This window comes from Limanda limanda, chromosome 6 (assembly GCF_963576545.1).
Source record: "Limanda limanda chromosome 6, fLimLim1.1, whole genome shotgun sequence".
Taxonomy (NCBI): domain Eukaryota; kingdom Metazoa; phylum Chordata; class Actinopteri; order Pleuronectiformes; family Pleuronectidae; genus Limanda; species Limanda limanda.
The window spans coordinates 22,227,276-22,250,522 of record NC_083641.1 but is presented as its reverse complement, the minus strand read 5'-3'; the positions used below and the strand labels follow the sequence as shown (position 1 = coordinate 22,250,522).

General features: G+C 43.0%; 1 protein-coding gene across 1 annotated transcript in view; it reads left to right on the top strand.

Moving 5' to 3' along the window:
- The window catches only part of kiaa0753 (KIAA0753 ortholog), a 16,812-nt gene extending 3,094 nt beyond the window's left edge, over positions 1-13,718 (top strand). The window contains exons 6-18 of the mRNA XM_061072908.1: positions 1-76; positions 654-831; positions 1,538-1,734; positions 1,889-2,016; positions 2,742-2,897; positions 3,453-3,542; positions 5,033-5,120; positions 5,349-5,420; positions 5,587-5,757; positions 5,953-6,034; positions 6,261-6,381; positions 11,000-11,227; positions 13,035-13,718. The exon at positions 1-76 is cut by the window's left edge and continues 146 nt beyond it. Of these exons, the coding sequence (XP_060928891.1) occupies positions 1-76; positions 654-831; positions 1,538-1,734; positions 1,889-2,016; positions 2,742-2,897; positions 3,453-3,542; positions 5,033-5,120; positions 5,349-5,420; positions 5,587-5,757; positions 5,953-6,034; positions 6,261-6,381; positions 11,000-11,227; positions 13,035-13,188 (1,741 nt within the window). The 3' untranslated portion in view covers positions 13,189-13,718. The remainder of the gene's footprint in view (positions 77-653; positions 832-1,537; positions 1,735-1,888; positions 2,017-2,741; positions 2,898-3,452; positions 3,543-5,032; positions 5,121-5,348; positions 5,421-5,586; positions 5,758-5,952; positions 6,035-6,260; positions 6,382-10,999; positions 11,228-13,034) is intronic.
- The last annotated feature ends 9,529 nt before the right edge of the window (positions 13,719-23,247 follow it).

The window sequence follows — 23,247 nt, the reverse complement described above, 5'->3', positions numbered from 1 at the left end:
GTGTTCAGCCAAGGTGGAAGTGAACCAGGGTTCAGGTGTGCCCGAGACGGCCCTCAACATCCTGCAGAAGCTCGAGGTGAAGAGCGTAGAATGTGTTTTCAATGCAACGATAACTACAATATGAATCACTCTGTATGCATTGTAAAGAGATGGAAATATACCTTGAGACATAACATTCATGAAGTGAATATACTTGGAGCACATGTCTGTCATTTCAAGGGTAAATGGATAGTAAAAATTCTCTCATTTTTTCAGTGGTTCAAAGACTAACAGCTGTAGATGACCAATATTGAAAAATAAGACCTTTTTGATTTGTACTTTTATCCTCCAAACTTGTGTGAAAGGTTCCTGAAGTTTAAATTTTAAAGGACTCACTCAAATTTAAGCAAAGTCCGCACTTTCTTTACTCGACTTGTTTCCTATCATACACAAACGTCATGACCGCATTACATGTGTCTCTTGGTGAACATCAAAATCGTCTTTTTTAACATTGTTAATTTGTTGAGGTAAATAATTGACAATCTACTTTGTTTGTCTACATATCCAGATTATTTTGTTCGGGCAAACATTTTTTCTATGTGAATAATCCACATTTTTATTGTCTTGTGACTCTCTCTCTCTCTCTCTCTCTCTCTCTCTCTCTCTCTTCTTAGACCTTGGATTCTGCCCTCAGAAAACAAGAGATGATTGATAAGGTTCAGGCCCAAACATGCCCTCCACACAGGAAGTCTCCTCATCGCAGCATGTCGCCCACTCGTGTCCTCAAGGGTCCCAGCTCCTCAAATGTTCAAGGACCTCGCAAACCCAGAAATCCCAAAAGAGGTGTCCATGGTGAGTCCTGCATGTAAAAAAAGTTAGCCTAATGAAAAGCCTTTGCTTCTCTGTAGAAAGGTGTTTTTTTATTTGTAACGACATTTTTTTTTTGAGTAAGTTGCACAATATATATTACAAACATAAATGCAGTTTGCTGAAAACTGAAAAAAAATGAATAGTATTTATACCTTGTGATGGATAACAGACTGTGTATCTGCCAGTCACCTGAGGACTTGTGTTGTGTTTGAGCCCCCCACTGTGCTTAAATGGCTACACAGCGGCTGAAAACTGATTAGGAGCCATGAAGATGATATAGACAAACAGGAACCGATGTGCAAAACTCTAACCTTCACTCCCCCGCTGCTTAGTCATAGGAGCAGTTCACCCCTGCTGGCTGTGATTGGGCTGAGAGGCGTCCTGTGGAAGGGATGACACAAACACATACAATGAGCTCAGATCTCCCTGGAAACAAACCGCTTTGTTGTATTACTAAAGTCCCTGTGCCACTTATCTGGCAGACAGTAGGGCTTCAAGTGGCAGAGAAGAGTGTTAATTGCCAGTGTTGTGTTAGTGGGTATTGCCTTAGCTGCCCAGGTTCCTTGTGTTTAATAGAAAAGAATAAGAAAAGAGTTTGTTACTGTAGCTGTTCCTATACTTCTGTCGAAGATTCAATCGATCAAGGTCAAAACAATTCATAAGTTACATTTTTCATCTGTGACAGCAGGTAGGAGAATGGCCTCACAGAAACCCAAAGTTTCCTTTCACCGGCCGCCCATGAGTAGGGCCGAGGTGCTGAGGGCCGGCCTGGAGAGCCTGGCCCAGCAGAGCGGCCTGAGACAGCTGCAGGGACGACCCCAGACACACGCCACCTGTAGGAAAGGACTGCACCCCGAGAGAAGAAAGGCTGACGTAATACTGAAGGTGCTGACTTTACTCCTGAATTAAAGACCGAATATATAACATTTACAACAGTATAATGTGGGTTCTATACAGTGAAAAGACATGCATGCAAGAGTCGAAATCCATGTGACTGTCTCAAAAATCTTAATATATGTTTTTAAATCTATTTTCACAGCGTTACCAGGTAGATGTTACACGTTTCCATCAGCCTACAGTCGCCTCTCGGCTCAGAGTGAACGAGATCCCGGAAAGAGATCCCTCTGTGCCCTGGATACCCACATCCCCTCACTCTCCTCCACGGCGGTGAGCTTTTAATCTCTCTGTTCAGCTGATGACACACTAGAGTCATCGACTCTTACTGTTCGCTTATGCTTTTACTCTCATCCATTTTCACATCACACTAGATGATTAATGTAGTTACATAACTGAGGTTGTGTAATATCTGACACTGAAATGTTAAGGTATCAGTTTGCATTTGCATCCAGTGTGAATCCGTTTATATAAAACTGCTCATTAAGTATCTTGAGCGAGAATGTGACTGCATGACTCTGCTTAGGCCCAACAGTCCCCTTCAATTTAACAAGTCTTACAGCTCAGGCTACATTTCGTTATCTCAGCTACCCATAGTAGTTACAGGTTTCTATACAGGTTGTATTCATGACCGGACTAACAGCATTCAACATATTTAATTTCATCAATATCCATGAAATATTTACTGGAAAATCTGTGAAAATTCAAAAAAACATCTTAAAGAAAATGATCGAATACATTTTTCTGGATCCTCCTCTTTGTCCAGAACTGCAAAAAGAATTCAATGGGTTCTTTTTTTCCCCATAAACGTTTGTCACACTAAGTTTCATGAAAAACAGTCAGTAGTGTTGCTGATAAACAAACAAACAAAAACAGCTCCTTCTCTTTACCTCTCCATGATCCTTCTTCGCTTATTCCTCCTGCTCATAGTCTTCTTATAGTGCATATCTTTGTGTGCCTGTGTTTATTTTTCTTTTATCCCTCTGCTATTATCTCAGCAGATCCCCTCAAAGGGGGAGACCCGAGCCTCGATGTCTCTTCTCTCAAGCGAAGCCTGAGCTGAGCCCTCCGAAGCCGAATGTGGCCGCTGGTTACCGAGCGGAGCCGGATCTGAGCTCAGGACAGAAGAAACAAGCTCAGAATGAAGCATTAAGGTGAAGCCGACCGCCTACAAGTTTTCACCTGATTTTCTTCTTTTCTGCTTTTACAGTGAAATACTCACAGTGTAGTCATTGTTGCTTTTTTGTTGTTTCTACCTCAAACGTCAGATTATCTGTTTAAGCAAATGGGAAAAAAGCCAAAAAGAAGCGATCTAGGGGAGAAGGAATGTTAATGAGTTCTCCCTCTGTATTCACACAGTCATTTTTAACCTCTGTGTCAGACCCCACTTGCTGAGAGCTACTGGCGATACTCTGATTGTGATTCAAAGTTAATTCTTTCCAATAAATTAATCTAGGTGCCTGCTAGAGTGCGGCCATTTCTCTTTATGAGTGATTCATAGTTGGCCTGTTGTCAGTGATTATAAGCCCCTCATTCAGTATTCTGCATTCGTCTCTGTTTAATCAAACCGTAATTACTGCAATTGTTCTTTCCAATTAATCAGTGGCAAGCAGCCGGATTTTAGAGCCAGGGATTATTAAGTTATTTGAGGGAAATTCTTAAATGAGCTTGCATTTCGTTTAATTTTGTGAATTACTGGTCTGGTACAGGAACGCCTGGCTGGATAAGATGACGGCGCAGAGCCTTAAGGAGCTCAACCAGCTGAGTCGAGAACAGGCTGAACGCATTCAGAGATTAAGGTGCAGTAGCATTGTGATGGAGTTTTAGTAGATGTAAATGTTCTGAGGGGAGGGAAGTTGGAGATCACGATGCCATGTCATTTGCTCGGTATTGATCCAGTATATATTAATATATTAGTAATATTAATTACTATGTGTCTCTACTTGTGCCCAGATTGCAACCTTTATATATATGACCATTTAAGTGAAGTCAGTTTTATTTATATATATTTATATGCATACAGCCGTCCACCTTCACCATAATTCTTGCAGCAGTGGGTGTTGTTCGGGAACATGGGGCCAGTTGGGTTGTGATAAGAGATCCAGACTCTACAGGCAGAAATACCAGCAGAAAGCAGCAGGGGGAGAGAGGAGTAGGACAAGACAATACACAGTACAAGAGAGAGAAGAAGCTGAGATTAACATGCATAACATGCATTTATAGGATATGATACATCAGCCGACTGAAATAGAACCATGCCTGAAATTCAAATTCGACTAAGCTTGGCATAGATAAGAGGGGAGTATAGTAGCAGAGGGGGTTAGAGCTATTTTCAGAGGCCTTTAATCACTCTAAATTATAATGAGATTTATTATAATATTTGCATGTATATATTTGTACATTGTCAAATAAAACCATTTGCTATTAAGTTTATTGAGTAAGAACAAACTCACCCTAGCTGTAATGCCACTTAAAAACATAAATCTTTCTGCCAAGCCAAAGTAGTAATTCACACAGTACTCGACCACACAGCTCTATGTGCCAGGCCTCACCATTTAATGAACTCTTAGATGGGCAATAACAACTTCAACGTAATTACCTACAAACAATAGAAAACAAAACAAGTTGCATGGTGTTACAGTATACTTATTGTAGTATAGTGTTGTCAGTTGTTATCAGAGGTGATAGGTGCTGCACAATAGATCAGCAGATTGTTTCCTTTATGAAATGCTTATGTCACATTTATCAATTTAATCTCTATGGAGTTATTATGCCCTGAACTGATCTCAGCGGGATTGTAAGAAGCACGTCACGGTTATGGTAATAATTTTCATTGAGCCGGAAGAAATTCACTGCAACGTTCATACGGTTCTTTCCTTCTATGCAGAGCAGTGATAGCTTGACAAGTTTGAGCTTGTCTAATCACAGATTATGTGAATATGATGAATACTGTTGTGATTTAAACTGAATCCCATTAGGAATATTGATTATCAAACATAAAACAAGTGGCTCTGAACTTTTTGTTAGTTGCATTAACTAAACTCAAAAAGGAAAGTCATTGGAAAATTGTAATTTAACCAACTCTTCAAATGCATGAAAAACAGCAGTCTTATATTTTAATTCAACATCTGTCACTTAGCCTCCAGTTAATTAACAATACATTTCTTAAAATGATGTTTTAACATTGTTAAGGAATTACCTGTCTCATTTAGTTTTGTTAAAGTTCAGTCTATCAGCCTCAGAAAGTCTTTTGTGACAGCTTGCGATGTGGGTGTGTTTTGATTTACAGGTCCGAAGTGGTCTCGCCAACTCAGTGGGCTGAGAGAGCGGAGCAGAAGGCCAGAGAGAGAATTCAGCCCCTACTGGATGAAGCTCAGGTTCGAGGATTAAGTGTGTAGACAATAGATCTCTGGCCTGCACAGTGTGATTTTCCTCAGTTTTCTTTTTACGTCACCAGAAGAAAACTGACAAGGCGATCAATATATTTTTCCTTTAAAATATAACATGCTGCCAGATTTGCCAGATTTTCTATGGACTGCGTGGGAGTAGAGGATGATTGCTTTGGTTTGAAAGGGGCTGAGTTTGTTTTTGTCTTTGTACTGCAGAAGATTGGCGAGTCCAGGAGCAGGTTCAGCTACTCAGTGAGAAATCGACTGTCTGAGCAGGCTGCAGAGCGGGTGAGCTGTGCCGACAATGTTGCCAATAACTCACAGGAGAGAAGGCAGTTTCTATTGAAGAAAGTTTGAATAGGGCAACTTTAAACAGCAAGGCTGACACACTATTATGCTTAATACCGGGCTTATATAACTTTTATCTAGCTCATGCGTATGGTGTCCTTCACAGGCCGCTGAGACTGCCGAGCAGCTGAGTGAGGACCTGCTGGAGGATCTGGTTGAGGATTCTGCTCGGGCGGCGTGGGCAGCTGAGACAGACAGAGAGTTGGAGGACATGGCCCAGTGTAGGCTGCAGGCTCCCACCCTGGAGAGTATGCTGCTTCGTATGGAGGAGATACAGGTGAGAGGTGGCCTGCAGAAGGGCTTGCCAACAGAAGGGTGGGGTGGAAATTGAAAGGTCACCAGCGACCGGTTTGTTATTTATAGTTGGGTGTTTTGACGGCTGTGGTCTGGTGTTGCTTACTGATGTGCTTCACTGTCAGAAGGCGGGGGATTTGTTTATAATGTGTTTCTCCGTGTTTGTGTGCCTGAGCAGAAGGATCAAGATGAAGTGAGGAGACGCTTTACTACTATCACCTATTCAGACCCTCTTTACTGGGACCGACCAGGAGCGGCAGGTAAAACACACTCCTGTTTATCCTCCGTACCTGCATCTAGACTCAAGATCAGGGAGATGTCTTGAGATTCTAGAGACATTTCCCTGATGACCCCTGTAGGTGGAGACAGTGCTACAACTGACAAGAGGAGGTGAGTACTTGTCATTCTGATTGTATGCTCCTCTCATTTTTCCCCATCTGTCTACCCGTCTGCCCCCTGCCTCCCCCTCCTCTCCGTCCTCCCCAGGACCCCAGTGCCATGCTCCGGGCTCCACACCAGCTTCCCCCCAGCCAATTAGGCTCACCAAGCCAGTGCTGAAGCAAACCACTGCAGCTGATATCTTCCTACAAAAACCTGTGGAGACTGGGTGGGTTACTTTGTCCTTTACCCTTTTTCACACTCACATAATATCTCCTTCTGGTCTTTTGCTTATGGCGCTTCTCCTTGTTGTTTTATTCATCTTACAGAAGCTGCTTCCTAGAAAATGCTCTGACGCAATCCTGATTAATTCATAAAATGTGATATAACCCTCCTTTTAAAAATGTGCATACGGAAATTTGATCACTTGAATATATAAGATCACTTTTCATGGTGAAAGAAAATGTATTGAATCACAGTTGAAGACTTCCTGTGGCTATACGCTGGAGCAAAGACCAACAACAGCATCAGCCCCAAGAACTCATTCACTCTTGGCCCAATTAGGCCCCTAGACCCGGTGAACAGTAAAGTGGTTAATGTTTTTCCGACGATTCACTGTTACCGTTTTTTTTTCCGCATGACGCGTCGTTGCCCTATTATCGCTCTCCCACCGGGAGGCTTTACTCATCCCACAAAACTCACTTGGTGGCTACCATACCCAGGGCAGAGTCTATTCCTGACTCCGGCAGCAGACTCCACAGAGAGACCCTCGGCCGCCCAGGGCTTTAGCTGCAGCTGCTTTACTGCTTAAACTAATGAGGAGCTTGGAAGGAGGAGAAAAGAGAGTGGAAGAGCTCAAAGTTGTTGACACAGACGGGCCAGCACCGTGACCATTAGCAAATTAAAGTCAGTCAGACTTGGAATGCCTCAGGTTCTGTTTTGTTTTTTTCATTAGTTTTCTACAGCTTTCCTGCGGTGTCCGGTCTTGCAGCGTGTTAATAGTGACAAACTCAATTGAGAGCCGCCAGCACTTTGTGAATCTACGGGATGAAACAGAGACAGACAAGCATGCATCAAATTTATCCTCCATCCAAGTTACAGTGCTTCTCAAAATGGAACCTTGACACACTAATATCCACAGTGGATGTAAATAGGATTCAAAATAAATAAAGTAAAACTAGTAAAACTTGTAAAACTAATGTCATTTTAGATTTTCAAATTAAAATAATCTTATTAACAAATAAATCAATGAGCGTAGTGTTTCAGCTCTCATCTGCCTTAGAAGACTTGGTACATATTTGTTCTGAGGTTTTTTGGGGGTTTATCTGAGATTAAAATCCGTAGCACTGACTGTTAGTTTGGTTTGTGCATTGATTAACAGATTCCTTTACTCATGTTGACAAATTGAGCAGAACAGAGAGCGGGTAGCTTTGCTCTCTGATTCACCACATACCTATGACAGTAGAAAGACAGCTACATTTAGAAAATTTATAAGATGTCCCTTGGTTTGTACTGATGATGGTTTCATATATGAAACATGTTGCAGTATATTTTGAGACACAGATTGCTTGATTTGCAGTAGTTGTACTCGTTTCTAAAATAAACAACCATTGATTCTCATGCATGTCCCACATTCGTTACCTCTAACTGCAGATACCCCATGTGGACTATTTCGAACCTAGTTGCATTATGTAAACATGTGCATGACTTAATCACATTATGTATGAAATATTTAATTAACAACTCATGCAAACATCACCAAGTATATTCATTAACTAAAAATAAGTAATGTCTTATTCAGAATTAGGTCAATAGTCGTACTATTCATGTCCATTTAAATGTAGTCAGTGTGCTTCACAGTGGAATTTTTTTCAAACAAGTTGCAAGCAGACATTTGTTACAGAGTCCTTTCAGCCCCTTCTCCGCAGTGCCTAGGCCCCTAAGAAGTAATAAAGTTGTTATTTGGTGTGTGACAGAGAGAAACCGTGTGTATAAGGTACATTGTTTTATCGAGCTGTCTTTTGGGGCCAAGAAGTTGTTTTATAAAGTGACATGAGTTTGTAGGGCCAACTGTGTTTCAGATGAAAATGACCCAAGTGACGCATCTTACAGCACTTGATGAGATAAGGCAGAGAAACCAAACCTGAGACCTGTTGTGTCAGCAGTACCAACACAAAAAACCCTCATACACCAGGAGCCACATTCACAGCTCGAACCGAGTGAACCTCCACTTAAAGTCTGCTGCAAGCAGCTCCTGTTGATTTAGTGCTCTTCATGTAGGACATGTCAGAAAAGGTCTTTAACGGAGAAGAATAGGAGCTGTGTTTCACAGTTGTCCTTCAGATAACTGTGAAATGACATCAGCTTCCATCTGCAGAGGGAAATGAGCTGTGTCAGTGTGCAGCTAAAGTGCCCGCTTCACTCTCTACTTGGAAATAAACCAATGATACAAGAAAGCAATCTAAATTCAGTGATAACGTCTCATTTTATCGCCAAAAAGTAACTTGTCAATACGCTGAGGATTAAATATGTTGTTTTGATGAACACGTCTCACCTTCAGTGTGCCTGCCTACACGTCCGATAATTAATACTTGTAATATACCAGGCTGTGGAAAATAGTCAGAACTGAGACCCAGTTTAAATAGTAAATAACTAAATGAACACCTGATGTAAAATGCTTAAAAACTCAGTGTGTTTTTCTGTTGATGTGGTGCTGTGCTAAATTAAGGCTCCATGTGTTCATTGCAGCAGAATGATGGGTCTAATGGGGGTGGAACAGCACGATGCAGGAAGACCTCATCATGTGTGTTGTCTCAGCGCTGATTAGTTGTTTACAACCTACTTTTCCCGGCCCAGAGAGACACATCAGTCTCTGTCATCAACAGGAAAACAGAGTCATGCGTGCAATGTGTCTGTGCCACATGCGCACACACACACAGACAAAGAAAAAGAACACGTTGCAGTTCATCTTGACTGACAAAAGCCGGGGTTATCAGAAGTGAGGGCCCTTCAGTTGTTTGCATTATTATCAACATCATCTGTCACCAGACGAAACAACCGTCACAGTCCCCTTGAAAAACTATTTCCCCAAGCCACGTTTGTTATTCTCCACCGTGTTTTGTGTCCACGTGTCGTGCGAGTGCTATCGAGCCACCTCTGACACAATGGAGGGACAGATTTCATCTTCGGGAAAATTCAGCAGTGTGGCTGATAAGATTTATGTATCCATGGTGAGGAGCCCAGACACCGTCCCCCCTCTGCCCCTCCACGACCCCTCTTGGCTCATGCTGACATACCCACCACCGCTCCATCAGCGGGTCAAGCCAATCAATGGAAAGATGAAAGCACGCTCAGCAATATTCTAATCCTTTCATGTATTTCTCTATCTGCTCTCTGACTCGCCCTTTGTTTATGGCTACATTTGTCCTCTCAGGCCAATTACGTTAAATAAGCCGAAAGCGGTGATGCGCAGCAAATGGCTTCCACCATCTGCACCTCGACTCCCAATGACCTCAGTGCCGCCTTATTCTTTCTAATAGGAGACACTATTGTCTTGGTAGTTAAAAAATAAATCCTGAGTAAACAAGAAAATATCCTTCATACTTTTTGTCACTGATCCGTCACGCTTTTCTCAAAACGCCAAGTAAGACTTCTCTGACTCTTGCTTTGATCCCAGAGCCCCATTTAACCAGCTCAGCTTCAGCCTGGTCTGGGTCGATTGCCATGGATCACACGTGGCACCATCCTTTTGCCAGGTCCTCTGTTGCCCGGGCGATACAGAAATGGGAATGGGATGAGAAATAAGAAGACCAACTGGAAAGCAACTCGATTGTTTTGGTTTGTGAGCAGCCCAAGTTGTAGATAAACAAACGTGATGTAAAAAAGATGTTTTTTTAGTGAACCTGATTTTTGCCCACACAGAAACGTACAGACTCCCGTGAACACACAGACTCACGTTAGATGTCGTATATTGTCTTAAAGCCATTGAGCTTTATAGACCAGAGCAGATTGAAAAGATACCATTTACCACCCACGTAACATGCTGTTACATTTCTGTTTCTAGATTCTTTTGTCCTTCACATAATATGTTTCATGATTACTCTTAGCCTCGGAGGTCTTTTTTATTAAAGAGCCGGAAAGGTTTTTGTCGAGTGAAAAGGCAAACTGGTCCCTTTTCACCCGAAAGTGGCAAAAAAAAAAAAAAAAAAAGCATGAGCTTTACTCTGACTTTATAAATGGGCAGTTTGCAGGATGCTGAATTGTCGCTTTTGTGACACTGGCCCTCAGATGCCCATCAGACAGTAAATCGACCCATTTTCGAACTGGAAGAAGAGTTGACTGTGCTGCAGCCTCGATATTTATGGCCACCCCACGGTGTGCTGCCCCCACACTCGGAACAGACACAGGTTCAGCCGAGGCAGGGGAGCACAACACAGAGAGGCACTTTGCTTTGGGAGCTGCTGCAACACTAAATATAGCATCGAGAGGGCCGTCGCCGGAGCATGGCTGATTTGTCCAAGCAGAGAGGATTATAAAGCCAGACCACAGCAGTGCCCAGCTGAGCCCCGACTCAATCTGTGAAAGGGGCAGACAAGAGAGGCCGTCTGCACTCAGAGACCTTTTCTTGATTCATATTTCTCAGCTTCATATCAGGCACAGTAAGCATTTCTGCACAATCACTGCACTGCGCTCTCGTCTGGCTCCTTTATCAATATACGAGTTAACCTCTTCTCCGCAGTCGTAGCCCTCAGAGGGCCCTCCACCCGATTCATACACCACTGAACGGTCATGGTAATGAAAAGGTGTCGCAGAAATCAGCATGTTCTCTTGTGTTTCCACACAAACAGCTTCCTGTCGGAGGACAGCCGAACGGAGGAGGCATCCCAAGAAGAGCAGCAGCACAGAAACGCCAGCGTGTTCCCGGGCCCGGTGGAGAGAAGCACGGGGACGATCATGTCTGTTACAGCCAGCACGCTGAGAACCATCAGACGGTACAGGGAAGACTACGACGCCTACCTGCGAGTTGTGGCTCACGAGAACGTCGGCAGCTTCAACCCCTGGGCCACTGCAAACAGGTGAAAGGCTTGACATCGAAGGCAACAAGTTAAAGTTCCCTGACACCCCTCTGATTGTCAGAAGCTACAGATAATTGGTGCTTATTACAAATCCAATAATCAGTTAAGGTTTTATTAAAACATTCTCTATATTCTCAGTATCATGTGCAACCAGATGAGAGGGAGATTTGTTTCTCCCTTGATGTGTTTGAAGAAATAATGTACAATTGGAGGAGCTCGTTCTCAGAGGATCATGCAGAGTTCATGTTTCCCATACTGCGTCTCTGGTGCTCAGGATTGTTCTTCTCACAAGCACGAATCTGCATTAATAACAAAACTCCAAATGCAATCCAGAAAAATCCCCCCCCTTAACGGTTCTGAACTTCTAAAAGATGGAGTTGGGTCTTTTCTTTGACAGATTTGTCACTGGTTGCAAATAGCCCAGTAAATAGTTTCTTTCTTAAATCCAAGAAGAAATTGCTGCACAGTCCCCCCCATGGGATCTGACTGCGTGTGTCACTCGCACCTTTCTGAATTTGGAAGAACATTTCTTTTTTATAAGAGGAGAAGTCATCCAATTACCTCTGTGTGAGAGAACACATACGTACGTACAGGCCTGAACACCTGCTGCTATTCTGAAACAGTACAGAAACCTGTCTGAGGGATGAGATGGTAACAAGCAGCCCAGTGTCGGTTCGGTGGATTTAGTCTTTTTCATACTTTGAAGGAAAAATATTATCGCCACATTCAGGTTCATACTTTTGTTCTGTTGTGATTGGTCAACAGCTTTCAGTGCATGTAGGAAATCCACTCTTGCATTAGCTGGCTTTGTTAGTTGGCGTGTTCCGGACTAGACGCTATGTGAATATAATTCAAATGCTGGTGTCACGTGACATAACGGTTCCCTGGAAGCATCGTCTGGACCAATGAGGAGGTGTTTCATGAGCTTCAGGAAGAGAAGAGCTGGTTTTACCCAGACTCTGGGATTTTTTGCTTGGCAGATACATCATTCTTTCACTGTACAATAACTCATTTTGTGCTTGGATTTTATTATATTTAAAATATACAGATATGAGGGATCATTCAATAGAGCCAATATGGCTTTTAGTCCATTAGTGTTATTAGCATTTTTAATGGTTGCTCCCATCCATGCTGGTAGAGTTTTCTCAGTTTTTTTACCCGTGTCCAGTGATGAGAGCTAAGTCTTCTTGTATGGACTCCTCAGAGGTACAGGTAGTTCAACAGGACACAATTACTCTGATTGTTGTGCTGCACTGACAACCTGATGATTTGATGGTTTTCGGCGGGCTGGGAGAGTGCACACTTACCCTCCGTGTCCTCTGGCTCAGTCCGTCTTTGTCTTGTGTTGAACCAGATAATGATCAAAGCACTGAAATTTAGTTTGATGCTGCACACAGCTCCCTTCAGTCTTTTGAGTTATTTTCCATTCATTTTGTACTGAAAGTCCCAAAATTGCTTGAATTCCACTTCTGGTATTTTTGATTTATACTTTTTTTGAAATCACAGGATCTAACCATATGCTACTTGTTGCACACTTGACTTTTAAAAAAGGTCTACTTGCAATAAACAGAATAATTACAGGATTTATTATCATAACAACCTCACCCTGCAGAATCTTTGTAGGTCTTTAAATTAACACAGTTGTCATAATATATTTTAATTTTCCCTTGTTGTGATACACAGATTCAGTTAATTGTCTGATGCTACACGCAGACAAAACATTTGTCTTTGTAGTTATTTATATTCAAGATGTTGCAGTCATGGTTTTGAGGGAAATGTCATGTCTCTGCTCTTTTTCGTCCCACAGCCTGGCAGACGAGCTGTTGTCGGAGGCGGTGGCTGACGTGGCAGCGGAGTTCCAGGACGTTGTGGAGGAGTACGCCGAGGCCGTCTTCACCTCCGAGTTTCTTCAGCCGGTCCAGTCGCCTCCTGCTCCAGCTGCGGCTCTGCTCAGACAATAGGATCTTACCAGCATCGTGGACGGAACAGTTTATTGTGTGAAGTATTTATTTTGAACCGGGTCTATTTTGTTGACCAAGGTCTATGATTTTGTAAATAGCTTTGCAAGTTTCAGGGTTTAACATTTTGGAATGAAAAATGTATTGTTAGATCTATTTTGCTGTGATTTTATTGAAATGGGATTGTAGATATGTTTTTAAATGATGCCGCAGCAGATGAGACTGCTGAATTGCACACGGAGCATTAGTCATATTATCTCTTCTGGGTTCATCTCTATATGCTGTTGAATTCCCCCGGGAAAGTTAGTTCAGTTTGGATAAGCTTGGAGAGACCATCATGACATTACGGAGGATTATAAGATTACCGACCTCCCTTTGCACTTGGCTTCAATCTCCCTGGGGATTACTCACACTGTCAATTTTCACGTTGGAATATGGAAACAAATTAATTGCATACGGTCGCCACCAAAATGATTTAGGAGAAGATCATGTGTTTAATCTATTGTGACTCTTCCTTTACTTAAATATCTGAATAAAGGGTTTAAACACAGCAAATGGCTTTATTTCTTCTATCTGGTTAATGTGTTATCCAGTAAGTTATGTGCACTGTGACTGAATAGAGTGCAGGAGAACAAAAGAATAATGTGAATGAAGAATATTATTTTATCATTACCCTTTCACCACTTGCCCTCACTTCAGTTTTTCACTTGTGTACTGTCAGCACTGTCCAACTGAATCCTGCATAATCGAGGGCGAAAACTGTCAATTGTGAATTCAAAACAAACAGAGCTGAGTCGGCAGACCAAGAAAATGTCAGTGTGCCTTAAGAGCTTCAACATGAAAGTCATGGAGACAGATGAGAGGGGACACATCCAGATGCCGCTGTGGCCTGTGGGGACCAGCCTCTTCACAGTGGACGTTCAGTGACTGAATGAATGAGCTCACACTGAATCCGCATGTCTCTATTTCCTCTCCGGCTGAGTCCTGCGTGGGCGTGTGAAGATGTGCAGGCTTTTCAGTTCACCTGTCTTTGTTTGGATTCAGTGTTTTGTCGTCTTTACGGCGACGTCAAGGACGGAGGACGTTCTGACATCAGGGGATTGGGAAACAATAAACACTTTAAACTATTCCGTCTATAATTATTCCATGTTGTAATGGCTCGGAAGTTTTTAATGTGTCTGCGGAGAGATGATTTAAAAGATGGAGGAGAATATAATTTCATTCGTGCCAACTCAGCAGAAACCACTTAGCATTTTACTGAGAGACTGTTTAGTCAGCAAGCCAGAGAATAGAGCAGTTCCTGACTTGCTTATTAACTTTTTTAATAGTTCTGTCCTTATGGAACATGGAAATGATTGTGTTGTATTGTCTCACTGTTCTCAAATGTATTGTTTGGGATCAAAGCTGAAACCACACACAAACAGATGTGACTGAAAAGACCAGGATTCGTGCAGAATGTTGCACATTATCATAATTTCCTATGGTCGGAGAAGTTCGTCCTCGCCGCCAGCGCTGACTCATTATCAGAGCCAATTCATAACGCCGAGGACACAGACTGCAATATATTCATAGTGCAGCGAGAGGACACGCTGCCGTACGTCAAGGTTGCTTTGTGACAATTGCATTCTGAACCTTCTCCACTCTGTATTTACGAAGCAGATGGACGGCTTTATCAGTCCGGATGGCTGTTCTCCAGAGACGCTCTGCTGAAGCTGGCGTTTCATTTGAATTATGTTTTTGCAGCAGCACCTGTCTTCACTCCATCTGCAAATACTGGCATTGTTTGTATTCAATAAAGAACATTTTTCATTCCAAGTTCCTTTTATTTCAGTCAAATGATCCTGTGGCTGCTATTGGGCAGCTTCTCATTCATGCAGACACAGCTGTGCTCTGTTGGCAGCTTCGAGTTATGAAGTGAAATGTTTGAAACGAGTGAGGAAGCAGAGTCTCAGCAGACGGACCAATTAAACTCATTCTGATGGTGGGAGAGAAAAGTTTCAGGCCAACCTTGAAGCAGATGTGAACTCACTGATCTAACAAACAAAGGATTTGATTTAAGGCTCAAAGATTTAAGGTGCAGGGTGGGAAAAATGTGTACGATGAAAGAAATATAGAGGATATTTAAAATTCTATACAAATATATATGCTATTTAAATAAAAATATAAAAGTTTATATAGATCGTAAGTGTAATTATGCGATATGAAGACAGTGTGCCCACAGAGGTCAAATAGCCCTGTTCACCATGCCCTGTTGACAGTCTACTTCATGCATCGTGCCTTTTCTCATAATCAATTTCAGAACAACAGGCCGACATTACTTCTCGTTTTCTACATGAAAGCTCACAACATAATAACAAGGACGCAGAGGGTCGTAGAGAGACAAAGGAGAATTGCAATATATGTCTGTGACACATGCAGCAGCGCACGAATCACTCAACAATACCTGAACGTGATGAAGAAGTGCCATTCTCCTCTCTCACCTTCTGTGAGGATCCTCTGACACACAGGGCTGAGGAATATTTTAGAATAAATCATCATATATTTAAAATACAGAAATCAATAGAGACATTTTGTGTGTTTGTTTTTGGTTCCATAAATTAATAAGTTAAATAAGTTCCTTTCCCCACTCGAGTCGCGAGTCAATAAATCGTTTCCTCAGACATGCTCCTCTGGTGCTGAACTTGCTTCGCTAAATGCCCGGTTTTGTGTTTTGTGATTCTATAACAGCTCCCAGCGAGTTCTACTCTGCTGAAACCGACTCTGCTGTCGTTCTCTAAAAGCCCTGCAGAGGTTATCTACAGTGCCACCATGAATATCTCACACTAGGCAGAGGTTGTGTTGTGCCTGCATGTTTGCTTTGTCAAAGTCTGAGGTTCCTATCAATTTTTAAACTGTCTGGATTCGTATTCTCTAAATCCAGGTTACATTTAAATGCATCAACTTTTACTGTGTCAGGTGTAACACCAGTCTGCACTGTGGGGAGGTGTAGGAGTTATGTCCTCACTGGTGTGGGAGACTTCTTCATATGAAAGAAAGTCATTATACTCAGTTGGGCTTTTATTCCAGTCACTTCAGCCATTTGTTGAAATCAGTGGCTTCCGGGGCCTTAAGGCTTTTTGCTATTCGTTTTTCTTGCTTGGATTTCAGCTTAGTGCTGTGAGCCAAGAAGTGTATTGTCATCGGCTCCTGTGATAAATACTAATTGGCTGCGTGTATTCCTGCTAGAGTTCTGTAATGCAGCATCTCCAGCTCCCGGATTCCAGAGCGATGGTTTCAGGCCACAGGCGTTTTTCCTCTGTCAATATTCACTGTGCTGCCAGATGAAGCTGGCACCACGCAGGCCACCCTCATGGGACGGTGTGTGACCTTGTGTGTGGTCACGTCATGACCTCTTCACGCACTAATGTGGGACATTAGTGAACAATGAGGAAAAAACGGATTTGCGACAATTCAGGTCAAAATAAAGTCAAGAATGAATTCGAGGAACCCATTAGGCAGAACATCTGTCCGATTAGAGCAGATCTCACAACCGGATTGAAAGGAATTAACCCGAGGGAACATGATTCATACGCCTGATTTGTCTTTTATCCGTAGAAAGCAAAAGAGGAGGAGGAGGAAAAAAGACTTCATGCTTCTGCAATGGATATATTCTTGATGGGGTTTGTTTTGTTTTGTCAGAAGCTAAAAGATTTCCTCTTCTGTCCGGGTGACTGGCGCTGTCTGACCAAGGTGTTACCTGCTGGTTTGGTGATGAATGGTTGACAGGGGTGACAGCTCTCAACCTCCATCCTTATGTTGCAGTGACTCACTGTCCTTCGGCTTTATAAATTCACCTCACCTTCTTCACATCCTCATTTATGAATGCAACAGCTGCACTCTGAGAAAAACACACAAACAGGCCTCTTGTGTGACATCACGTTGACGTATGTTCTTTTTGCTGAACATACTAATGATTCTGCTGCAATTTACCGCCCTAATACCTCATATTCTCCATATCCTCTGTTGAATACAGGTCTATATGGAACAACTGCACACGAAAGACATTCACAATAACCTTGATGTTATTTTTTATTTTTCTGTGTGAATATTTCTACATGAAAGGGAAATGTGACACTCACACGAACCTACACTCAATTTATATTTAATATCCTGGTAAATTCCATTAATCTTTTTCTACACGTTTGTATGATTCTGTTGTAATTTAGTGTCTGTACCTCTAATAGTTTCCATATCCTCTTCTCATATGAATGGGACATCTTATAGGTTCAGTGTGTAGAATTTAGTGACATCTAGTGGTAAAGTTGCATGTTGCAGCTGAATACCCCTCACCTCACCCTCCCCTTCCCAACATGAGAGAGAACTTGTGGCAGCCTTCTGATTAGTTTTTCCAGTTTGGGCTACTGTAAAAAAACATGGCGACCTCCGTAGACAGGACCCACTCCAATGTAAATATAAAGTATTCCAACATAAAGGCCCATTCTCGGGTAAATAAAACTCAAACAATTTAGATGAAACACACTAGTGAGGTTTATTCTATATTCAATTTCTGCCAATTGATCCATTTCACCTAAATCTTTCACACTGGACCTTTAAAGAGGAAAAACAAGACACTTCCAATGACCTTTACTTACTATACACTCCTGATCAAAATCTTAAGACCAGATCAGCTGATGAACAGCCTACTTCAGTTAAATTGTTGTTTTCAATAAATTGCCTGCTCAAAACTTTTGGTCTCTTGTTCCCAAGAGACCAAGAGACCAAGAGTTTCTTCTTTTTGCATTTTGAAACTCTACTTAGAACCTTCCTAAGATTCAACAGTGCAAAATGCAAATTCATGCAATTTTTTAACTGGTCTTAAGGTTTTGATCAGCAGTGTATGTTTAATTTTCGGGTCATGGTTTGTTATTAAACGACCTTCTGCTTCTCATATTCTCCACATCCTCTTTTAATGAATATGCACCGAACTCACCCTGACTGAAGGACAAACATTCAGCCTGGGTGACCCTCATGGTGAAGTTTCTGTGCTTTAAATTGAATGCAGACTCTCTCGCTGTGAAGACCTGCGGGGATGAATCCAAGGGAATTGATGAAACTATTTAATTAACCGAGTCGTGCCAGTGACGAGAGCGCACATTGGGGGTGAATGGTTTCCACGTTGCAGTTTCTCCTCAGTGTTTCTGATGCATGTGAAGTCCCCTCAGCAGCTGTTTCTTCTCATTCATCGTGACACTTACTGTTGAGTGTGTGTCACTGTGTGTGTGTGTGTGTGTTTGTGCAAAGTCAGAGCACGGAGGCAGGAGAGAGAAGGGGACGTGCGCGCACCGCTGGAGGCAGTCGAGCTGCAGAGCCCGGACTGAGCTGGAGCAACTCTGGAGAGGAGCTGGATCTGAGACAACACTCTTCATGTCATCTGCACCCTGCCTCGGTGTGGCAGGGCGTCAAGGTGCAGCAGCATCAGCAGCAGCAGCAGCAGCAGAGGGAGAGGAGAGGAGAGGAGGAAGAGCCGCCGCTGTTCCATCCACTGTCCTCAGCGACGTGACGACTTCCAGCAGCGAGAGGAGACGGAGACACCGAGAGGACACTATGTCAAGGGACGCGAGGGGAAGAGGTAAGAGGATGCTCGGAGGTCTCATGCTGGATGGTGGTGAATGGATGAAGGGGGGGGGGGGGATCTGTTGGAATGCGCCACGGACGAAGTGTCTGGTCCGGGTCCGGTTCCAGTGGACTCTGCAGCCTAGTGGTTCCTTTTTAAATCAGTCCGAGTCCGTCTGGGTGTTGCAGAGAAATGTGTGACCCCCCTTCAGATTGTGTGTCTCTGCAGGGTCACACGTGGAGTGAGAGGCTGACCAGGTGAGGGGCTGCTGACCTGCAGTCACACCTCAGGGCGCACGGTCCCCCCCCCCCCCCCCCCAGCCCATCACCGTGCGTGATCCTGTCTCATGAGCTGACACTGTGTTTCTGTTCTGTGCAGAAGATACAGACAGTATGCAACCAGTGCAACCAGTTCACGCTGTACTCTGCTCCACACACACACACACACACACACCAGCGATGACAAACCATAGAACTGTAACCTGAATGTTCAGTGGAGGTCATTTCTGATCGTTGCTTATTTGAGAGTCAAGCTGGATCCGTGGTGTAGGTGAGAGTGGACAGGACAGCGTCGGTGCAGTCACATGTTGTGGATCTCTGATGCACAAGAGTCTGAAATGTGGCACCTGTTTGCATTGTGGTTTTGACTGAATCCGTCAGAAGCATCAGCAGCAGCAGCATCATCATCATCATCATCATCATCATCAGCAGCAGCAGCAGCAGCAGCAGCAGCAGCAGAGCTTCAGGTTATGTGGGGTTGCCTCTTTATATGCTGCAGCATCATTTTAAGGCAGTTGTCACACTTTCTCTCTCTGTTTGTGTCTTTTTTTTGATGGAGTTCACCCTCAGGGTCCAGTGTGGCACATTTTCAAATCGACGTGAAACCATGGTGTCAGCATCCGGGTGCTGGCGTTGCAAGACTTTCCTTCAGCTGCAGGTTTTGGGTTTACATCCCTGTGTTGTTCATGCAGCTGCCCTGCTGTAGAGCCCTTGAGCCAAAGTGACTGAATCTCGTCCAGCTTCCTGATCTGTATGTGGCCTCCGTACTCTGACCTTTTCCGTGCTCGGGGCGAGAGAGCGGAGGGAGAACTCTCCTGCAGGGATCAATAAAATATCAGATCTTTATTACGCTCAGTCGTGACTAAATGTGTTACTATACAGAGGGGATTCAACTCTGTGTGGTTTGGGCTTTAAATAGCGCGGCCTTGGATATGAAATAAAATCCTCTTGAGATATGAAACAACGGTGACATGTCAAAATAAGAACAGCAAAAAGCCAGACTGAGTTCAGGAGCTGCGACAACCTCTTTAAATCTGGATTTCCACATGAAGTCGCTCCTTAAGTTGCCTATATTTAGAAAGAATGGGTTTTCTCTCTGAGCCGCATCATCGCTGCTGTTGAATATGTATGATGCTGTTCTCAATGAGGGAATTATTATTGATTTATTTACCTCAAGTCATGTCACAGTGAGTCAGTGTCAATTTTGGAAATGGAATAAAATTTAGGGTGTGGAGTTGGCGCTCCTCATCTTTGCTCGGGAGCAGCCACTGTACAACCACACCAGACTGTTGGCATTGTGGGTAACGTAGGCGCAAGGTTTTGACGAGTACAGTATCTCTTGTTCTGCTCCTAGAATGTCTTTTAGAAATGTACGTAGAATCTTTGAAAGTGAAGCCAATTCATAGGTGTGTGAAACCTGTGTACTCTCAATTGACCAGCAGGGGGCGACTCTACAGGTGGAAAAAGTGTGAAATTGACCGGACTTCTCACTTAAAGTTTATGTTTTCAGATTTTATGATCTCAATCGCTCTTAGTCTTAAGTACAGCTTAATGTTAATTTGGTAAATCATGGTCTCACTAGCGTCAAATAGACGATAAAGCGCTGTATGTATTGGGGCGTAGTTACCATGTGATTGACAACTAGTACCGTCCAATGGGTGCAGGTCGCAGGTGGGCGTGCAGCGTCCTTGTGGTTCAACGCCCTGCCCCTCCAAACAGGTGTACATCTGGTTTTAAAAAGCCAAAGCAAAATGCCCGAACTCGATCCTTCATAACGGCAGCTCGCAAACAAATGGGTCACTTGACTGTGGGCCACTAATGATTTCTACCGCATTGATTTTGATCTGCTTCAGCACAATGCTAAATCAGTGAAGTATTCATCTTTAAAAAACGCCATTGTCACCACAATATGAATGTGAGGTCTTAGGTTTTGAAGAAAAATGGGCAGCATGAAATTGGTGCCAGTAAAAGGGTCAATAAAAGGCCGGGTAGTGACAGAAATATGAAAAGGGCAGAACTTTCAGTCACTTTCAAAGAAGCGCCTTTTTATTGTCCAACAGAGACACAGATATCTGGGTCGCAGCTGGTAAAGGATTGGTTTTCATGCCTCTTTCTCTGGATGATGAAGGCGGAAATGAATGCAACCAGAAAAGCCAGGTGCAGCCTCCAAGGTCATTGAGAGTTTGTTGTACTCCAGAAATCAAGTTCTCCTATTTTTAGTCGACAATCTCACAATCAAATTAGTTTCCCCTGAATGCGTGGAAAGCCAATTCTTTAATCTCAGCAGCTGCGACTGGATCTCTTCAGTTATTCTCAATTATATCGCATTTAGCCGCACTATAAAATCCACTCGTTGATGGAAACTACACTGTAAGGCCTCAAATTATTTCAGCAAAGCAATATAAAATCAGGTGAACCCTGCTATGCCCCAGCAGGCTGGTGGCAGATTGATGGCAGCCTGCAGTAGGTGTGAGGTTACCGCTAGCACAGTCATATCTCACGCACGCTGTGTATCTGTTTTCATCAAATATCGCTTGACCTCAATTTACGCAATATCTCTGGATGTGTAGCGGTTCTTCTGGAAACCATTCTTCCTCAAAGCTCCTCGAACATGGGCAAAGCAGACATCCTAATTTCATGACTTTCACTCATGAACGCAGATTTTAATCTTCGTCCCTTTCAATTATATGAGAGCTGCAGGGAATTCCACACTCCTTAATACTAATTTAAACCTTCTTCCTTGACTCACTTGAGAGCAGCATTTGCATTATTTTCATTAATGTGGACTGTGAGCTAAAGGAGGAGGATGATATAAGCACCTTATAACTAAAGTATAAGAAACGGTGCTCATGGGCTATCCAGGCTTCAGAGCAGAAACACAAGACTGTGTAATCATTGAGATATTGAATGATAATTTGACTGCAGTAATAAGGATTTAGGAATTATGAGAGCTCTGTCGACTAAAGCTTTGGTCCTCGCAACAAAGCAGGTGTGACTCAGACTTATTAATGAAATATTAATGGATTTCTTTTTTTGCCTTTTTCTGAAGGATTTTAATGGATGCTGATGTCATTCCGACCTTGAGTCCACTTTGATTTATCTAAGGAACTATAAATAGATTGCTGTAAAGACATCCACGATGCCAAAGGATGAATCCTAATAACTATGTTTATTCCTTGAACCGTCATCCGGTGCCATCATTAGGTCATTACTTTAATTTATCCATTGAAATTCCTCAATATTGTCACAATGGCTCATTCATGGCTCCCTCCCCCCAGCATGTGGTTGACGGATTGCCAGGAAATCTTTAAGATAGACACCGTATTGATCCCTCAACTTTTCATCTAGCATCACTGTCTTATTGTCTACGTTTGAATTTCTTCAGTTTCCAGTTTTTGACCAAATCCCTGCAAGAAAAACTAATCGTCCCAACCTTGGTTAGCACGTTGACTTTGCCCTTGCCGGCATGTTAGCATGACAACATTAACATTTAGCAGAATCAGTTGCGTGGCTATCAACACTTAAGCCTAATTTATTCTGCCTTTACATAAGATAGAGATAAGATAAAAGATAAAAGAGATATGTGCGATTCAAACAGGGAACCATCCCTGCCCACGCTCAACCTGTAGTTTAATACCAAAGTCTCCACCATCTCATATCCTATGCCCTTGCTTGAACCGTGGCTACACTGCCCCCCATGATTTTAGGAGGTACTGCACCATTTCGGTCCAGTTGAAAAAACACTTAATGAGGCAATTGGTAATAATTTTGACTTTATTCGCATTTGCAGCTCCACTCTGCTCTTCATTTAGGAGAATTCAGTCTTTTCACATGCGGCTGAGGCGCTGACTGTCTGACTAAAGAGGGGTTCATCACTTTTTAACAGGACCCGCTGTTTAACCATCTGCTACGAGAACTGAAACCATAAACCCTTCAGCTCCTCGCCTGTGTCTCCATCCTCGAGGGCACTTCCATCTCGCTGCCTGAGCTGTGGCTCGGAGCAAGGCGAGGTTTCTGCTGCCAAATCCCTTTAATTAAGAACTTTTGCTTTTCTAATCAATCCCGGTCATCTTCATCACCTCCCCCCTCCCACAGTCCGGGTTTGTCCTCCCCGAGATGTCACGGACCATTCCAGGCTCAGTGTAAAGTCTAGCAGCTCGGAGCATTTAGGTCATTCCTCATATTTGATGA